This window comes from Talpa occidentalis, unplaced genomic scaffold (assembly GCF_014898055.3).
Source record: "Talpa occidentalis isolate TD23 unplaced genomic scaffold, MPIMG_talOcc4v2.1 talOcc4.7, whole genome shotgun sequence".
Classification (NCBI taxonomy): Eukaryota; Metazoa; Chordata; class Mammalia; order Eulipotyphla; family Talpidae; genus Talpa; species Talpa occidentalis.
This window is the reverse complement of record NW_023605083.1, coordinates 91,435,168-91,451,780: the sequence shown is the minus strand read 5'-3', so window position 1 is coordinate 91,451,780 and position 16,613 is coordinate 91,435,168. Positions and strand designations below refer to the sequence as shown.

Sequence of the window (16,613 nt, the reverse complement as noted above, 5' to 3'; positions counted from 1 at the left end):
CGCAGCTCCAGGTTTGGCACTCTGCCCACACACCTGAGTCACTCAATCAAACTTGGCTTCAGGGAACTCCGCCAATCTTTATTCAATAAAGCTCTAGGTGGTCTGGATACTGCTCGCCTGCACACTCCTTTGCACACACCTAGACCCTTCCCTCCCACTCAGTTAAGCCAGGAGGGTCAGAGGACCCCAGGAGGAACCCAGAAGGAAACCACAGGTGAGCCAGGAGCGGGGCGGGGGCGGGGAAGGAGAAAGCCCGGGACTCTGGGATATCCAGAACGCCTGCAAGGTGAGAAGGTGCAGGACAGGAGAGAACGCAGAAGGGAAGGGCCGGGGAGGAGAAGGGAAGGGAGGCTAGCAAGTCAGCACCCCCGGACGCACCCCAAGCAACAGCAGCTCCGGTTAACCACCCACCCCCTCCTTCCCGGTCTGGACCCTCACCTGGCTGAGGCGGAAGCGGCTGCTGCGGAGCCGCCCTGGGCTGTCGGGACTAAATCCCTGGGAGGGCGGACCCGAGGCGGCGGAGGGCGGGACCTGGCGACTGGCCAGGGGCTGGTGGGCAGAGGTGAGCCGAGAGGGCGTCTCTCTCTCCGCTGGGCCAGAGGCGAGAAGCTCCCTTTCCCTGTCCTTTGCTCACCTGCCTTCTCCCAAGAACTTTCCACCCCTCTCCAGATTGCTCTTCTGTGTGCTGTCCCCCATCCCCCTTCTCACCAAACTCTTCACCTCGTTTAACCAGAGCCCCACCCCTGCCATGAATAAGCACCTGATAGCCACCCCTGCCAGGCTCCGGGACTGAGACTGAGCGGGATGTAGTCTTTGCCCCCGCCTGAGGGGAGCTCCCTAGCACTCCTGGTGGAAGGCCTGGGTGCCGGCTGCGCAGACAGGGCAGAGGTGTTGATAAGCAGCTGTCCTTTCAGTCCCATGTGCTGCCCTGAAGAGAATCTTTGGGAAGACCGGCGGGGCGGCCGCGCGGGAGGTCGGGGGGCGGGGGTGGGGGGAAGGTGAGTTTACAGAGCTTCTGAGTGATTCCTCAGCCCCATCCCGCCAGGTCACCTGGTCTTGTTGACCAAGGGCAGCACTCCTGCCTCAGGGCAGGCACCCCATTCACTGGCACTTCCTGATCACAATCCTGGCTTACCCCCTCCCCCTTACCCACGAAGCCTCTGCTGTCCGGGACTCTGTGCTGTTACTTGCCTTGTGGCTGCAAAGACAGTCCAGGACCTTGAAGAAGGCTCTGAGACGAGCATACGCTCTTCCTCTTGTCACGGGTCCCAGGGAGGATGCCATCAGTCTCAGGACATCTCCTCTGTCCCAAGGATGGATGTCTGGGCACAGCAGCTAGAGCCCCATCCTGCTGAATACATGAGCTGTTCCAGCATTGACAGAAAAATCTTCATAGTTCACAGTTCCACCTATATTTTTTCTTTCTTGCCAATTCTTTTGCCCTCCAACCAGGCCAGCTATATACTGCATGCTTCAGGGCACCCTGCTGGGCTCTGTAACTGCTCCCTCTCTGTGTTATCCTTGATTTACTATGGGCTCCACCTGGTAGGAACTGGGCCTGTCTTGTTCATCCTTGTGTTCTTTGTACATGGGATAATGTAGGAATGTCATATAATATAACCAATGTATATTGGTTGTGAAGGAATGTGCTTCATCTAATTGTCATTCTTTTACAGATAATTTGTCTTTTCTCCTGGCTTTTTTTATTTTCTAAGTTTTTTTATTTATTTATACAAGAACTGGAGTACAGATCAGAGATGCAGGAAAGTGAGAGAATTCACCAGAGACAGAGCGGGGAGCAGAACAGGCAGATGGAATGAAGACACTGCTGAGGGGAGCAGCGGGTGAGGCAGGAGAGGTCTGCCATGCCATGTGGGAATCTCCCTGGCCGGCCGGAATCGAACCTGCGCTGCAGAGGCTGTGGACAGCTTCACAGCAGTGAGCTCAACCCGCTGCACCACCAGGGAGGCCCTCTCCTGGGTTTTGAGACATCATTTGTGCTTCATAGTCCTAAAGAACCTAGACACGAGTTCCTTTTTATTTCATCTGCACAGTATATCGTAGTTCCTATATCTATGAATCCACATCTTTCATCAGTTTTGGGAAATTCTCAGCCAGTTATCTCTTCAAATAATGCTTTTTCTCCATTTCTTGTGTTCTCTCCTTTGGAACCCTGATTAGAACTATGCTAGACTTCTTTGTGCTATTCTCCATGTCTTTTAACCTCTCTTCCATATTTTCTATTCTTGGTGTTTTCATGATGCAATCCAGATCTATCTTCTAGTTCATTACTAATCGCACCTTGGTTATATCAGATGTGCTATTTAATCCACATACTGAGGACTTTTTTGTCATTGTTATATTCATATGTTATATTGATATTCATGCTATACTTTCTATGCTGACATAGAGGTATGTTTATTGAGGTACAATTTACAATCAGTAACTAACACACACATTTAACGCTGTAGCTCAATATAGCTCAACAAATGTAGATATACATTAATTCAAAGACTCAGAATGTTTCTGTAATCCCGGAAAGTGGACTTGTGCCCATTTTTAGTGAGTCTCATCATCCCCTAGAAGTAACTACTATTCTGATTTCTAAAACTCACAGATCAATTTTGCCTTCTCTTGACCTTATTATCAATGGAGCGACACAGTGTTTGCTACTTACATTTGACTTCTTTCACTTAACTTGTTTTTGAGACTCATCTTGGTGTTGTCCAAGTTCTTGGTGGGTAACACAATGACTCCATGACCTTCCTCAGGGAACAGCATGTAAAAACCCAATATTCCTCTGAGTGTCCAACTTCCTCACAGATCTGAGTGCACTAGAAGCCCTCTGGGAGTTGGATGAACACATGTGTGCAGAGCACATGGGGAGATACGAAGGCAGCTGCAGCCAGACTAGGCATGAATTCATCCTTTCAGCAAGTTTTCACTGTGTTGTGTTCTGGGACCTGGGTGAATGAACATCATTCCTGCCCTGGTGGGATTCATTCTACATGGCCCTGCAGGACAGTCAGGCATTTGGGCCTTACATGAGGACTCTGGAGACTACTGAAGGGCTTGAAACAGGGGAGTGACAGAACCAGCTTACTGTAGTAAGAGCTGGGAGAAGGTAGGAGAGCAGGTTCAGGGATCACAGGGAAGAGGCTCTTGCTGCCTACCTCCTAGGATCACAGGGAAGAGGCTCTTGCTGCCTACCTCCTAGGATCAGGGGAGAGCGAGGGACCCTGCCTAGGACTTGGCTGTGGGGTAGAGAGAAGGCTGAGGATAGAGGGTGCGGGTGTTTTTTTTTTTATAGAGGCATGTTTTATTTATTTGTTTGTTTGTTTTTGTTTATACATGCACTGGGTACAGCCAGAAGCGCGGGAGGGTGAGAGAATTCACCAGAGCCAGAGCGGGGAGCAGAGCAGGCAGAAGGACCTAAGTACACTGCTGAGGGGAGCAGCGGGTGGCAGGAGAGGTCTGCACGCCATGTGGGATCCTCCTCCGGTGGCCCGGGAGCAGCCGGGGATCGAACCGGTGCTGCAGAGTCCGCGGGCAGCTTCGCAACCCAGCGCTCAACCGCTGCGCCACCGGGGAGGCCCTAGAGGGTGCTGTTGATTTGACTCCTGGCCTGGGTCCTCTGAACTCCAACAGGAAACTAAATGTCTAGGCTCAGCCCCACCTTTGTCTTTGGTTTAGAAAAAACGAACAGGGAATCAGGGGCCTCTTTATTCCTCCTTCCCTCCTTGTTTATTTCCTATTTTGAAGCTAAGTTTATCTCATTCCCACCTTCACCCAAAAAGGATGGTAGGCTGTGGGAGAACTTGACCATCCTAACCACCCTAAGGGACCATCTCCTTGGGTGAAATGGGGCATTCAGCTAACTCTTAAACCTGGGCGCTGCCCATTCTCTGTGTCTCAGTCCAACCTCTGCCCTGCCCTGCAGGCTCTGTATCCCAGAAGGATGAGCACATTCACACCGTCAGGGCCAAGTCTTTCCCCACAGGGCAGAGAACTTGGAGGATAAACAGAGGGCACCCAGGTGCCCTCCCCCAACTCTTGGATTTATGTGAGGTGGAGTGGGGTGGGGCCCATTCCCAAGCAGAAACCTCTCTGCTCCTATCAAACCACATTAGAACAACATAGCCTCCTTTTCTGCTTTGATCCCTCAAATCACTGGGTTCTCTCCCTCAATAGAAGAAAGTACATCAGCATCTTGGCTCTCTCTTTCCTCTGAACTTTGTGTAGCTGTTCCATCTTCTTTTTTTTTTTTTTAAGATTTATTTTTGTATTTATTTATACAAGCACTGGGTACAGTCAGAAGCACGGGAGGGTGAGAGAATTCACCAGAGCCAGAGCGGGGAACAGAACAGGCAGACTGACAAATACACTGCTGAGGGGAGCAGCGGGCGCGGCGGGAGAGGTCTGTGCGCCATGTGGGACCCTCGCCATGGCCAGGGATCGAAATGGTGCTGCAGAGGCTGCGGCAGCTTCACAGCCCAGCACTCATCCACTGTGTTCCATCTTCTTGGGAGAGTCTTCTTACCCTTATCCGAATTTGGCCTTGCTAAATGTAGGAAACCTAAACCTAACTGCCCTGATCTCTTTCCCTTGCACCCCATCCTGGCAGAATTTGCTAATAACTTGTCGGCTGCCCCTGCTAGACTCCCAGCTCCGTCTTGCCTGGGGTTGCAGTGTTCCCCATGCCAAGACCAGTAGCCTGGCTCATATAAGTACTCGGTAACTTTTGTTGAACAAGTGAATGAGACAGAGTTTTATATGGGTAGAGTGAAGCAAAGGAGATTTTTGACATGAGGTGCTCCTTTGCTGAGTGTAATGGGGATAGGAGTTACCAAATGTAACCCATAAGCATTCTCCTGGTGATCCCATCCCTGTCCCCCTCCCCATCCTGTTCCACCACCCCATCTCCATCTCCTGGGACCCTGAGGTCCCTTGCTTTCACAATTTGCATTTGCCTCATTAGTTTTTTTTTTAAAGAGTTATTTATGCATAAAGAACTGGGGGGCCTCTCCTGGTGGCGTAGTGGTTGAGCGCTGGGCTGAGAAGCTGCCCGCAGCCTTTGCAGTGCTGGTTCGATCCCTGGCCACAGGCGAGGGTCCCACATGGTGTGACAGACCTCTCCTACCGCCCGCTGCTCCCCTCAGCAGTGTATTTCGTCAGTCTGCCTGTTCTGTTCCCCACTCTGGCTCTGGTGAATTCTCTCACCCTCCTGCACTTCTGACTGTACCCAGTGCTTGTATAAATAAATAAATCTTCAAAAAAAAAAAAACAACAACTGGGGTACAGGCCAGAGTTATGGGGAGGTGGTGAGAGGATTCAACACAGAGTGGGGAACAGAACAAGCAGATTGACTGAAATATACTGCTGAGAGGAGCAGTGGGTGAGACAGGAGAGGTCTGCTGTGCCATGTGGGTTGCTCCCTGGCCAGGGATCGAACTCCTGCTGCAGTGGCTGCAGACAGCTTCATAGGTTGCGTCTTCATCCCTTGCGCTACCAGGGAGGCCCTGCCTCATTAGTTTTTTGAGTCACCAGCTCATCACCTTGAGTGTATCCATTGGTTGGTTTTGCAAAGTGAAAGCACCCTTAGATCCATCATATTCCTTTAGTCTCAGATGGAATGAGAGAGTCTACAGAACACTAGTTTAGACCTCACATCTGGGCTTACTTTGAATCCCATATTTACTACTTACCATCCTATAAATATGAGCAAGTTATCTGACATTTCTGTACCTGTTTCCTCATCTTCAAGATGAGCTGACTAGGAGAAAGGAGTATATACCCTTTATGGGGTTGTTGGAGAATTAGCTGTGTCTACATGTGGAGTAGCCAGTGTCCAGAATGGCTGTCAATGAAATTCCCTTTCAGGTCCTCACAGGGATGCAATTTGCTTTCCCACTATGAACAGGGCTGATTTGTGTAATCAATGGGATTTTGCAGAAAGGATGGCATTCAGCTTTCAAGTTAAGACATAAAAGACAGTATGGCTTCTGCCTTGCTTCATTGGGTCTATTGCTCTGAAGAAAGCCAGCCACCACGTCATGTGGCCCTATGGGGAGAGTGCCACATGTTGAGGAGCTGAGGCCTCTTGCGAAACGCCAACACCAACATGCCCAACAGCATTGCGCCATCTTGGAAGCTGATCCTCCAAATTCAATTAAACTTCAGATTTTTCTGCAGCCCTGACATCTGAACTGCATGCACATGAGAAACCTGGAGCCAGAACCACTGGGTTATGCTGTTCCTGAATTTCTGACCTACAGAAATTATAATAGTAAATGTTTATTGTCCTAAACAAATGGGTTCTGGAATAATTTGTTACACAGATATAGATAATACAATGTATCAACGTTTAGGATGATGCCTGACACATAGCCTTCTTGTTAGCTGTTGTTAACTCCACTTTACAGGTAGGAAGACTGAAGTTCAGGGGCCTCACTGATGGAGCAAGGGGGTTAAGCACCGCACTATGAAGCAATCCACAGCCTCTGCAGCACCAGCTCAATCCCCGGCTGGACTCACATGGTGCAGCAGACCTCTCCTGCCTTGCCTGCTGCTCCCCTCAGCAGGGCATTTCAGTGAGTCTGCCTGTTCTGTTCCTCACTCTGTTTCTGGTGGATCCTCTCTCCCCCCGTATCTCTGGCCTGTACCCCAGCTCTTGTATGCATAAATAAATCTTAAAAAAAAAAAAAAGACTGAGGTTCAGGATGGTGAGGTGGTGTTCTCCATGCACATAGCTGGAAGGGCAGGGCCAGCCATGTAATGAACGCAGGGCCTCTAAGTGCCAAGTCCTGGGCTCCTTTTTCTGCCCTACTCTTCCCATTATTTACTGTTGAACAGTAACACCTAAAGGCATAAACAGGGCCTCCCTGGTAGCACAAGGGATTAAGTCACGGCACTATGAGGATATTCGCAGCCACTGTGACACGAGTTCAATGCCAGGCAGGTTAGGGTGGTGACCCACATGGCAAGCAGACCTCTCCTGTCTCGCCCACTGCTCCCCTCAGCAGTGCATTTCAGTCAGTCTGCCTGTTCTGTTCTCCACTCTGTCTTTGGTGAATCCTCTCACCCCTTGCACCTCTGGCCTGTATCCCATTTTTGTGGGCATAAATAAATCTAAAAAAAAATAAAGGCATAAACAACCACTTTATTATGCTCCTGGACTTTGAGAATCAGAAATTGCATCTGGCCACTAAGGGAATGTTATTTCTCTGCTCCATTATGTCTGGGGTCTTGAGTGGAAAAACTGAAAGTCTGGGGGTGACATAATAGCCGGAGTTGTATTATCATTCACATGTCTAGGTTGATGCCGGCTTTTGGCCAACCCTCTCCCTGTGCATACTCCATGTAGCCTGGACGTCCTCATAATGCGGTAACTGGGTTCCAGAGTGAGTGTCCTGAGTATGCCAGTATCTTTAGGCCTGGGCCCAGAAAGTGGTCTGCTATTACTTGTGCCATATTTAATTGGTCAACCAGTCGTGAAGTCCAGGTTCAAGGGAAGATACCTGGACCTTGCTTCTAGATGCGAGGCACATCAAAGAAGGTTGGGGCCATTGTTTAGAACTGTCACACTCACACAACAGCAGCCGCTGTTTGGCGAAGGACTCAGAAACACCATTCTGGTCATTGTGTGGTAGGTTAACTGTATCTGCACAGGAAAAAATGAAACCTACCAGCCTCCTGCGCCAGATGCTCATGGGGCACTTATGTGGGGAGCTTACATCACAAGGGTTCAGAGACAGGCCTGGAGTTGTCAGGGACACTTCCTAGTGTCTACCATGTGCCAGGAACTGGGGAAACAAAGGTGTACAACCTTAAGTAGTGGCTTTACATGGCAGTGCATGATGTAGAGGGGAGATGTGTGAAAGCACCCCACCCCTTCTCGAGAGATGCTTAGAGAAGGGGCAGTTTATTCTATCTCAAAGGCTCGGAGGAAGCTTCTCAGAAGCGGTGAAGGGCATTCCAGGTGTAGGGACAAGCCTGGGCAAGGGCAAGGAAATATGAGGAAACAGTGTTTGGGCAACTACAGGTGATTCAGTATGGTTGTGGGGGGGGGGGCGCAGAACTGAGACATAAAGCTCGAGACACGTGAGGGCCAGATTCCAAGAAATTTTATAAAGTTAGATCAGTTACTGAGAAGTGTGCATGTGGTGCAAGAGGAAGAGGGTGTCTATGAGGTTGGCACTGCCATGAAGCTTGAGAGAGATCACAAAAGGCGGGGGGGAAGGGGCGAGAGCAAGATGGATTTGGACCTGTGGCTTCTGAGATGTCTGTGGGGCATTCAAGAGGAGAATCCAGTTCAATTTGTGTTTGGACAGCTCTGGGCTAAAGACCAGATAAGATGGGGGAGCCACTGATGGAGCTTTGACTGTTGGCATAAAGGTCCAGGTCTATATTCTGTAGGTAGGGAAGAGCTAGGGAAGATTTTTAAGTAAGAGATTATAATGGCTAATACTTAATGAAGGCCCATTACATGTTGGACACTGTCCCAAACATTTTATATGAACTTATTTGGACCTCACAGTAATCCTGTAAAATAAGTGCTGCTGCATTTCATTGAATTTAAGATACCATCAATTATAATATATACCATTATGCCATGACATGTCTTCAGTTTAAGATGGATTCTCCAGAGATGTTAAAATGTAAATGGGGGGTGGGGAAATGGCCATAGAATCAATGAAATATATGATCTACATTTAAAAGATGAGGAAACAGGCACAGAGAAGTTAAATCACAGGAGGATTTGAAATCAGCCCAACCCTAAAGCCCAAGGTCTTAACTGTCTTTTGATACTGGACAGGAGGGTGTGAGTGAGGTGGAATTCTGAGACCCATAGGGCCACTTAGGGTGAAATGACTTTGAGGATTAGTCAGATGGTACATCTGGGAGATTAGGGTCCACTGTGAGAGGGTTCTGGAGTGGGTTGGGGGGCCAGGGCCTGGAGGAAGGGACAGATAGGATAGAGGTCCTTTGAGAACGGAGACAGCTACTTGACCTACTGTGTGTTGGGTGTGAGAACAAGGACAATTCCAATATGTTGAGCCTGCAATGAGGGAACACCATAAAAGGGCAGCTGGCAGCCTCTGCAGACCAGAGGAGAGCTATGGGGCCTGGGCAGATAGAAGGTGTGGTTTCTCCTCCTAGTTTGGGCAGTAACAGTGCCTGGCACCTGGTGGGTACTCACTAAGTATTTGTCAGAAGAATGGATGAATGAGTTGTATGATCTTAGGTGAGTTGTATGAGTGTCCCAAGTAATCTCTGGGTCTCACATTTTTGGTAGAAAATAGAGGAATTAGGGGCTCCCCAGGGGTGCAAGGGGCTAAGTCTCAGCACTATGAAGCTATCAACAGCCACTGCAGCATGAGTTCCATCCCTGGCCAGGAAGCTGACCCACATGGTGCAGCAGACCTCTCCTGTCTTGCCCCTGCTCCCCTGTACAGTATGTTTCTGTTAGTCTGCCTGTTCTGCTCCCCACTCTGTCTCTGGTGAATCCTCTCACCCCCCGCACCTCTGGCCTACACCCCAGCTCTTGTATGCATAAATAAATAAAATAAATCTTAAAAAAACTAAAATGGAGGGGCCTCCCTCGTGGTGCAGGCGGTTGAGCACTGCGCTGTGAAGCTGTCGGCAGCCTCTGTCGCGTGGGTTTGAGCCCAACTGGCCGGCAAGAATCCCACATGGCGTGGCAGACCTCTCCTGTCTCGCTCACTGCTCCCTCAGCAGTGTGTTTCATCAGTCTGCCTGTTCTGTACCCCGCTCTGTCTCTGGTGAATCCTCTCACCCTCCCACTCATCTGGCCTGTACCCCAGCACTTGTATAAATAAAAAATAAATCTTAAAAAAAAAAAAATAAAATGGAGGAATTGGACTAGAACGTGAAAACAAAAATGGCAGGTACTCTGCTAAAAGTGTGTTTTTCTACCCACCCCAGGACCTTTATACCCCCAAAGCAGTGGCCCTAACTCTGGCTGTAAGTTTGACTAACCAAGACCCCATACGACACCACTAAATTTGGGATCTCTGGAGATGGGGCCCCAGCATGACTAATTTTTTAAAAAAGATTTATTTATTTATACATACAAGAACTGGGGTACAGGCCAGAGGTATGGGGGTGAGAGGATTCACCAGAGACAAAGCGGGGAACAAAACAGGCAGCTGTACTGAACTGCACTGCTGAGGGGAGCAGCAGGCGAGACAGGAGAGGTCTGCTGCACCATGTGGGCAGCTCCCTGGCGGGGGATCAAACTCATGCTGCAGTGGCTGCGGATAGCTTCATAGTGCTGCAACTTAACCCCTTGTGCCACTAGGGAGGCCCAAGCATGAAAAATTTTTAAAGCTGCCCAGGTGACCGCAATGTGTAAAATGTGCACAATGTAAGAATCCTTGCCCTAAAGTCTCCAGGTACCTGTTTGAAAACCACTGGTCTAGGTGAGGGCCAGGATCCTTTCTAGGCGGAGGCCCTTGGCCTGAGACTTGTGTTTGGAGATAAACCTCTCTTTCTGTGTCCCATCTCTCTTCATGTCCCAAATCAAAAACCTCCGAAAGGGAACTAAACACAAGGGTTTCTCAACTACATACTACCCAGATTTTCAGACAAGGAGATTCTTCATGATGGAGGATTTTCCTGTGCATTTCAGGGCATTGGGCAGCATTCCTGGTGTCAACCCACCAGATGCCAGTAGCATATACTCCCCCCATCAAAGCAATAAAAAAATGTCTCCAGATATTGCCAAATGTCTCCTGGGATGCAAAATCACCCCTAGTGAAAACTACTGTGCCACACTTAATCTCCCATCCTCCCTCTTACCTCCCCAGTTGCACAAAGAGGCCAGGCAGGAGTGAAGGCCATTTGATAGCAGGTTTAGTTGGGCCTGAAGGAGGGAAGCTTCTGGGAGGCCAAGGCTTCACAATGTTAAATGGAGGGAGAGCATGCCAGCGGATTCACTGATGTGGTCTCATTCTGGAGGGAAGGAGTTATCCAGAACACTCATTCCCGGATTCCCAATCAGTCATAGCTTCTGGGGCAGACAGCCCCCGCTTTCCCGGAACAAACATAAGGGGGTGGGAGTGGTGTGTGTAGGGGATTTTTTCCTCTGTAGATATTTTCCTGGCATTGGTGACTGCCGGTCTGATTGGTTGAGGGCTGGGGAGGAACTTTCCAGTTGTGGGGTGCCTGGGTCCCTGAAGGCCATCAACACTGGGATTGTGGGGACATCTGGGTTTCATGGTCTGGAGGACTGAAACTTTGAGGCTGGAACTAAGGGGCTGACTGCTCCTACCTCCACCCCCCAAAGAGAAGCAGAAGTCGTGGGTACAAGCTCCTGAGAGCTGGAGGCTGGGGGCTGTCAGCATCTTTACAAGTCAGCTTATGCTCTGAGGATCCTGGACCTGAGGGAAGACAGAGGATGGGAAACCTGGGAAAGCATAGGAAGGAGGCTGGGGCGATGGGGGGCAGGGGGTGGTGGTGGGGTGGGGCAGAGGATGGGGGGAGGAGGAGTGAGAGAAGGGATGGGTGGAGGAAGGCACTGAAGAGGTCAGAGGTGATGAGGCTACTGCTATCCTTATCCCCCAACTCACTCCAACATGAGGGTCAAAAAACCCAGGAGCACAGCCACTGTGAAGATGGAGAGGAGCAGACTCCTGGCTTCCCAGAGATCGTGACTTCCTGCAGGGAACCCAGGAGGTGGTGGTGAATGATTCTGGGCAAATGATCCTATACCTGTGGGCATTTGGGGAGACTGAGGGCTCAGAGATCTGGGGTAGGGGGGTTGTCAAGACCTGGGAAGCAGCGCCTTCTGGGCCAACAGTACACCTCAAAGCTCTGGCAGGTGGAACAGTTGTACAGGGTGGTGCTGCCCCCTACAGGAAACAGCGGGAACAGGGCTGGGGAGGGGAGGCCCTGGCTCCACCTTGCCAGGTACCCACTTCCTCTGTGCTAACTGCCAGGTACCTGGAAGGTTCCCTGTTTTGCTACCCCTTTCCTTTTCTACCTGTTTTGCTACCCCTTTCCTTTTCTACTCACGGCAGGCAGGAGCACAGAGAGCTGAAATGAAAGAGAAAGAGGGGTGGGGGCAATTTAACTGAGGCACTCAGCCACAAACCCCTTGCCTAAGATCGTTGGCACTCCTTAATCCCTCCCCATGTGAATGAATACCTTCCCTGGTGTACTCGGGGAGCTTGATGTTTTGAAGCCATTGCCAATATGCAGGGAATGAGGACAGAGACCTCTTGATCTCTGGGGAGGAAAAGAGCAACCATATTGGCCAGGGCCTCAACAGTGCAGGTTCACCTCCATACCATTCACACCAGCACCTCCTCTAATCTATACCCTCCCCTGCCTCCCCAGTCTCTTCTTCTCATCCCCCTCACTGGTGCCCATCCAAGCCCCTAGATTGTGCCTTCCCCCTTAACCTCACCCATGACCTTCAGGACTCTGTGAGTCTTCTCTATGACTTTGATCATGGACAGCTCATCTGTGGAGATGGGCAGGACCAGTGAGTGATTCCCTCATCACCCAGAAGGAGGTTCTTGGGTCTTTCCTGACTTTCTCTTGTTTTGAAGATCTATCTCCCAGAGTGGGAGGCCAGTGTGTCCAGAGAGCTGAAACTGAAGGACACATCTGGGAGCCATATGCTGCCCCAATTTGGGTTGACAGTTGCTGGGCCTATCTCCGGACATCTGGTCTTACCTAAGGCAAAGGCTGAGAAATTCCAGGAAGCCTCGCAATCCTTCCACTGGGCCTTAACCAGGCTGCAGAGCCGAGCCAGGCGGCCAGATAAGTTTCGGTCTGAGCTATGGCAAAAGATACAGGCCTGGGCAACTTCCAGGAAAACCCCACCTAGTGCCAGTATCCACATGAGGCCCATTGGGGCAGTGGTAGAGGGGGACTGGCGCCCCATCTGGAATGCTCTGTGATCATGGTTCCAGCCCTTTGCTTAGAGGGAGGTTCTACAGCATTCTAGAACAATGCCACTGCTCTGTCCCTGGCTGGGGTAAAGCTGAGGCCCAAGGAACTGGGAACCAGAAGAAAACATTGTTAGTATGCAATAGACAGAAAAAAAAAACAGGGCTTCTACAGCAAGGGGAATAACACCCCTAACCTTAGCCTCACCAGCATTTACAAGTTTATGGTTCCAAAAGCAATTTTATTTTTCTTCTTATAAATCATGACCAGTGATAAATAATCAGTGACTCTCCCAGTGAAGTGTCCCGTATGAGTATCCCATCCTGTCAAGGACCCAGAAATCCTATCACATATCCTCCCCCACTCTTCCAAACTATCTTCTCTCTGCCCAGAGCAGCCTTGGGCTTTCCCCAGCTATCTCCTAGCAACAGGCTCATGTTGCCTTAGTAACCAAGAGTTCCTTACAGGCCTCTGGGGCTGGCTAAGACCAGGGACTTTTCTAACCTTTCACTAGGAAGATCCCAGTGACTCAACCCCAACAGGCCCCTCCTGCTTGCATGATGATGGGAGCGCACATGCATGCACACGCATGCACACACAGACACACCCCTTGTGATTAAGCTAGTAATTTGCAATCTATTCAGGACACACCTGGTGCCAAAACAGTTGCTGGGCAACCCCAAACAGGCTTGGACATGCAGAGACCACACACACAAAAAAACAAACAATACAGACACCATCTCCAGTAACACAGATGGGAGGCAAGGTGTCAGGGACCCACACATCAGTCATACAAAATGGGTGATATGCACATGCATGAGCACATGAGCATGTGCACACACACACACACACATGCACGACCCAAGAAGGAGCCGCCTTCCTCCTCATGGCCAGCCCTACCATCAATATGGGATCTTTTAACAGTTGGATTTCAGAGGGATGCGCCAGTCCCATAGTTAATGGGGCGTCTCCTAGCTTCATTTTACCAACCTGGGTTGGGGGGGTGTAGCCTGTCTCCTTCAGTAGGTGGCTTAAAACATAGCAAAGAATACCTTTTCCCTTGTTCCAGAGTATTCCCGCCTCTTATTGTTCAGGCCAGGTCAAGCCACCCAGTTCCGTAAAGAGAAGCTCTGATACAAGACCACATTAAAACAATCCAAAATCCCCCGTTCTCAGATCTCGGGGTCCCTCCAGAGATCTATTAGGCCTAGGCTGGGCATAAGAGGTATCCCCACTTTTCCAGATCCTTGAATACTGAGCATCAACCAAGGAAAGGAGGTCCCCAGCTTCAGGCAAGAACAAGTCAGGGAAACCTTCCCCACCCCTTCCAGAATAAGCAACAGTCCAGAACCTTTGGACTACTTGGGAGTCCTGGGTGGGCTCAGGTCTGGGAATTCTGCCACGACTGGGCTCCAGTCAGGTGAAGTAGAGCCCCTGACTCTCACAGCTCACAGGGCAGAAGGAACTAGAAAGAGGCTTCAGGGGGGCGCCTTCATCTCCTTTGCTACCCAATTTTCTATCCCCAGCAATCAAACCGAAGGCGGTGTTCTCATTTCTTAGTGCCGGACAAAGCGCAGTGATCGGGAGTTCAGCAGGTCTTCGGGGTCAGGGAAGACGGAATCTAGACGGAAGCCGTGCTCCAGAGCCACCCGCAACACCTCTTCCAGGAAGCCTGGCGTGCCCTTGACCTCCCGTCGCTCTCCTGGACCCCCAGTCCACAGAGACTGCAGCCCCAGCCTCCTGTACTCTACTTCCGGGAGTTCTGTGGGGCGCGGGGCCCACTCCAGTCGAAAGTGCGGACCCCCCTCTGCTCTGTCCTCATTGGTCACACCAAATCGGGTCCGCATGGCACCCAAACACTCTGGGTCAGTGCAGAAGAGGTTGGCTCGGAAGATGTCCAACTGCACTGAGCTCAGCTCATAGTGGTGTGGACCACGGCGGGCAGAGAAGTGCACCTGCCGGGGGCTGGCATCTACATCTGCGTGAAGTAGGGCAGCTGTGGGTGCAGAGGTTCCTCGAGAGGCTTCCAGTTCCCGAAGGGCATCCAGGAGGGGCCGGATCTGGTAGAAGTCAGCCTCTGCCCTGAGAAGTGCTGTCTCCCCATACCCGCGGGGCAGATCAAGACGCCCCAACCGCAGGAAATTGAGAATGTGTCGGAAGGCCTTGCCATCTCTGTCGATGAAGTAGGGGCCACTTCCCTGGGGGTTGAGGTTGGGGGCCATGGGGGTGCCCGCCCTAAACATGGCTCCCAGCATGGAGTCTGGGAAGCGAGTCAGGGTCTCCAAAGTGGTTGAATATAGCGTGCCCCCCACATTCAGGGTCACGGGGCCCCCAAAGGAGGGGGGCGAAGAGGATACAGGAGGAGGGGAAATTTTGGGGAGTACAGGAGACAACTAAAAGAAAAGAATAGGCAGAACTTCCTGGGAGTGTTCAGAACTTGGTGGTAAGATTCAGACTCTGTGAGTTGCAGGCACAGTTTGGAGAACAAGGCGGCAAGATTTGGGGCTCACCCCAACTACCTTGGTGGTAGGGGATAGTTTCCCGGCACAGAAATCTCCGAACGTTGAGAGAACAGATGAAAGGAGCAAAGAGAAGCCAGAGAAGGCGACTTCGGTCCAGACGTGTTCAGTGCTGGATGACCAGGGGTTCCTTTCCGTGGTCTTCGGACAGTGGGTTTCCGGAATCCAACCAGCAGGTGCCGGTGGCGAGCAGAAGGCAGGCCCGGCTTCCGAGGTCTCGGCAGATCGCTACTGCCTTGGGCGAGGCCACGCAGAGCTCCGGGGGCCACTCGGAGGCCCGGCCCGGCCCGGCTCGGGTCCCAGGAGATGGAGGCGGGGCTGGCGGGAACTGATGGCGGCGACACCTTCAATCGGCTTGGGGAGCGACGATGCACACTCAGCCCGAACTGGGAAGGTCCGGGAACTCTGGTGGAAACAGCCGAGAGTCTCGGGACCCAAGAGCCACCGCCTTCCTCGGGTGTCGTCGCAGCCTCAGAAGTCCTCTCCGCCCCCAGGAAGTGGCCTAAGGGCAGCGGCCCGGGGCCCTTTAAGAGGCAGCCCCGCCCCCTTGGCGCCCCGCCCCCCGCCCCCGCGGGGCTCCTGCGGCCGAGTGGGGATGGGTGCTTCGAGTCCCGAACCCGAGAGACGGGGCGGACAGGCTGGACCAGCGGACGCTAGCGGGGGTGGGGTCCGGAAGGTGACTCAGGCGCGTCGCCCCGGATGTGGCAGCCAGCCCCCAGGTGTGTCCGACCTCACGTCTGCAACTCGGCGGGGGGCCTGAGTCTCCCAGGCTCCCCACTTCTGCGAGAGCCGAGGCCCGACGAGCCTGGCGAGGGGACCAGTTCCCTCCCAGTCTCTCCCGCAGGGAATTCCCGTGGGGGCGGGTGCTGAGCTGCCGCATTCCAAGGATGCCTCTGAGCCGGGGTGGCCGCCATCCTGGCCGGAACCAGCGCACCCTAAGGGGAGGCTGGCCCCCAACCCACGCGAGCAGCCTCACCCAGGCCCGACCGGTCTGGCCACGTCGCCTGAGCCCGAGTCCCGCCCCGGGGCCACCCGGTGCTAGGGCTGAGGCAGAAGCTCCCCTTAGCCCTCCTGCGTCGCCCCTGGGTTGACTCTACTAGCAAACTTTCAAAGTGCTCTCACACCCTGGAAACCCGAGTGCCCAAAGCCTTGCCTGGTGCTCAAGTGGTGCCTAAT

General features: G+C 51.9%; 2 protein-coding genes across 5 annotated transcripts; both read right to left on the bottom strand.

The window, feature by feature from the left end:
• Positions 1 to 1,199: 1,199 nt before the first annotated feature.
• On the bottom strand, positions 1,200 to 13,049 carry TMEM95 (transmembrane protein 95). Of its 4 annotated transcripts, XR_008549631.1 has the most exons (9): positions 12,703 to 13,046; positions 12,431 to 12,487; positions 12,169 to 12,249; positions 12,037 to 12,057; positions 11,793 to 11,873; positions 11,592 to 11,679; positions 11,294 to 11,428; positions 10,822 to 10,974; positions 1,200 to 1,348 (listed from the first exon to the last, which is right to left on the bottom strand). XR_008549631.1 is itself a non-coding variant. In XM_054689269.1 (8 exons), exons 1-8 carry the CDS (start codon positions 12,911 to 12,913, stop codon positions 10,956 to 10,958), a joined length of 693 nt encoding a protein of 230 aa, XP_054545244.1. In that variant the 5' UTR covers positions 12,914 to 13,046; the 3' UTR covers positions 10,375 to 10,955. The 4 variants fall into 4 exon arrangements, 3 of the variants coding, with proteins under 3 accessions (XP_054545245.1, XP_054545244.1, XP_037349887.1); XM_054689269.1 differs by lacking the exon at positions 1,200 to 1,348 and having other exon boundaries at positions 10,375 to 10,974; XM_054689270.1 differs by lacking the exons at positions 1,200 to 1,348; positions 11,793 to 11,873 and having other exon boundaries at positions 10,374 to 10,974; positions 12,703 to 13,049.
• An 81-nt stretch (positions 13,050 to 13,130) lies between these two features.
• On the bottom strand, positions 13,131 to 15,311 carry KCTD11 (potassium channel tetramerization domain containing 11). Its single transcript, XM_037493991.2, has one exon. It carries the CDS (start codon positions 15,171 to 15,173, stop codon positions 14,475 to 14,477), a length of 699 nt encoding a protein of 232 aa, XP_037349888.1. The 5' UTR covers positions 15,174 to 15,311; the 3' UTR covers positions 13,131 to 14,474.
• Positions 15,312 to 16,613: the final 1,302 nt, after the last annotated feature.

Bases quoted from the DNA above. Each gene is read 5' to 3' on its own strand.
- KCTD11 (XM_037493991.2), bottom strand. From the start codon at position 15,173: ATGCTGGGAGCCATGTTTAGGGCGGGCACCCCCATGGCCCCCAACCTC.
- TMEM95 (XM_054689269.1), bottom strand. From the start codon at position 12,913: ATGGGGCGCCAGTCCCCCTCTACCACTGCCCCAATGGGCCTCATGTGG. The intron at 12,058-12,168 runs GTATTCATTCAC...CTTTCATTTCAG, and splicing joins CCCCGAGTACACCAGGGAAG to CTCTCTGTGCTCCTGCCTGC. The intron at 11,874-12,036 runs GTGAGTAGAAAA...TGTTTCCTGTAG, and splicing joins TCTCTGTGCTCCTGCCTGCC to GGGGCAGCACCACCCTGTAC.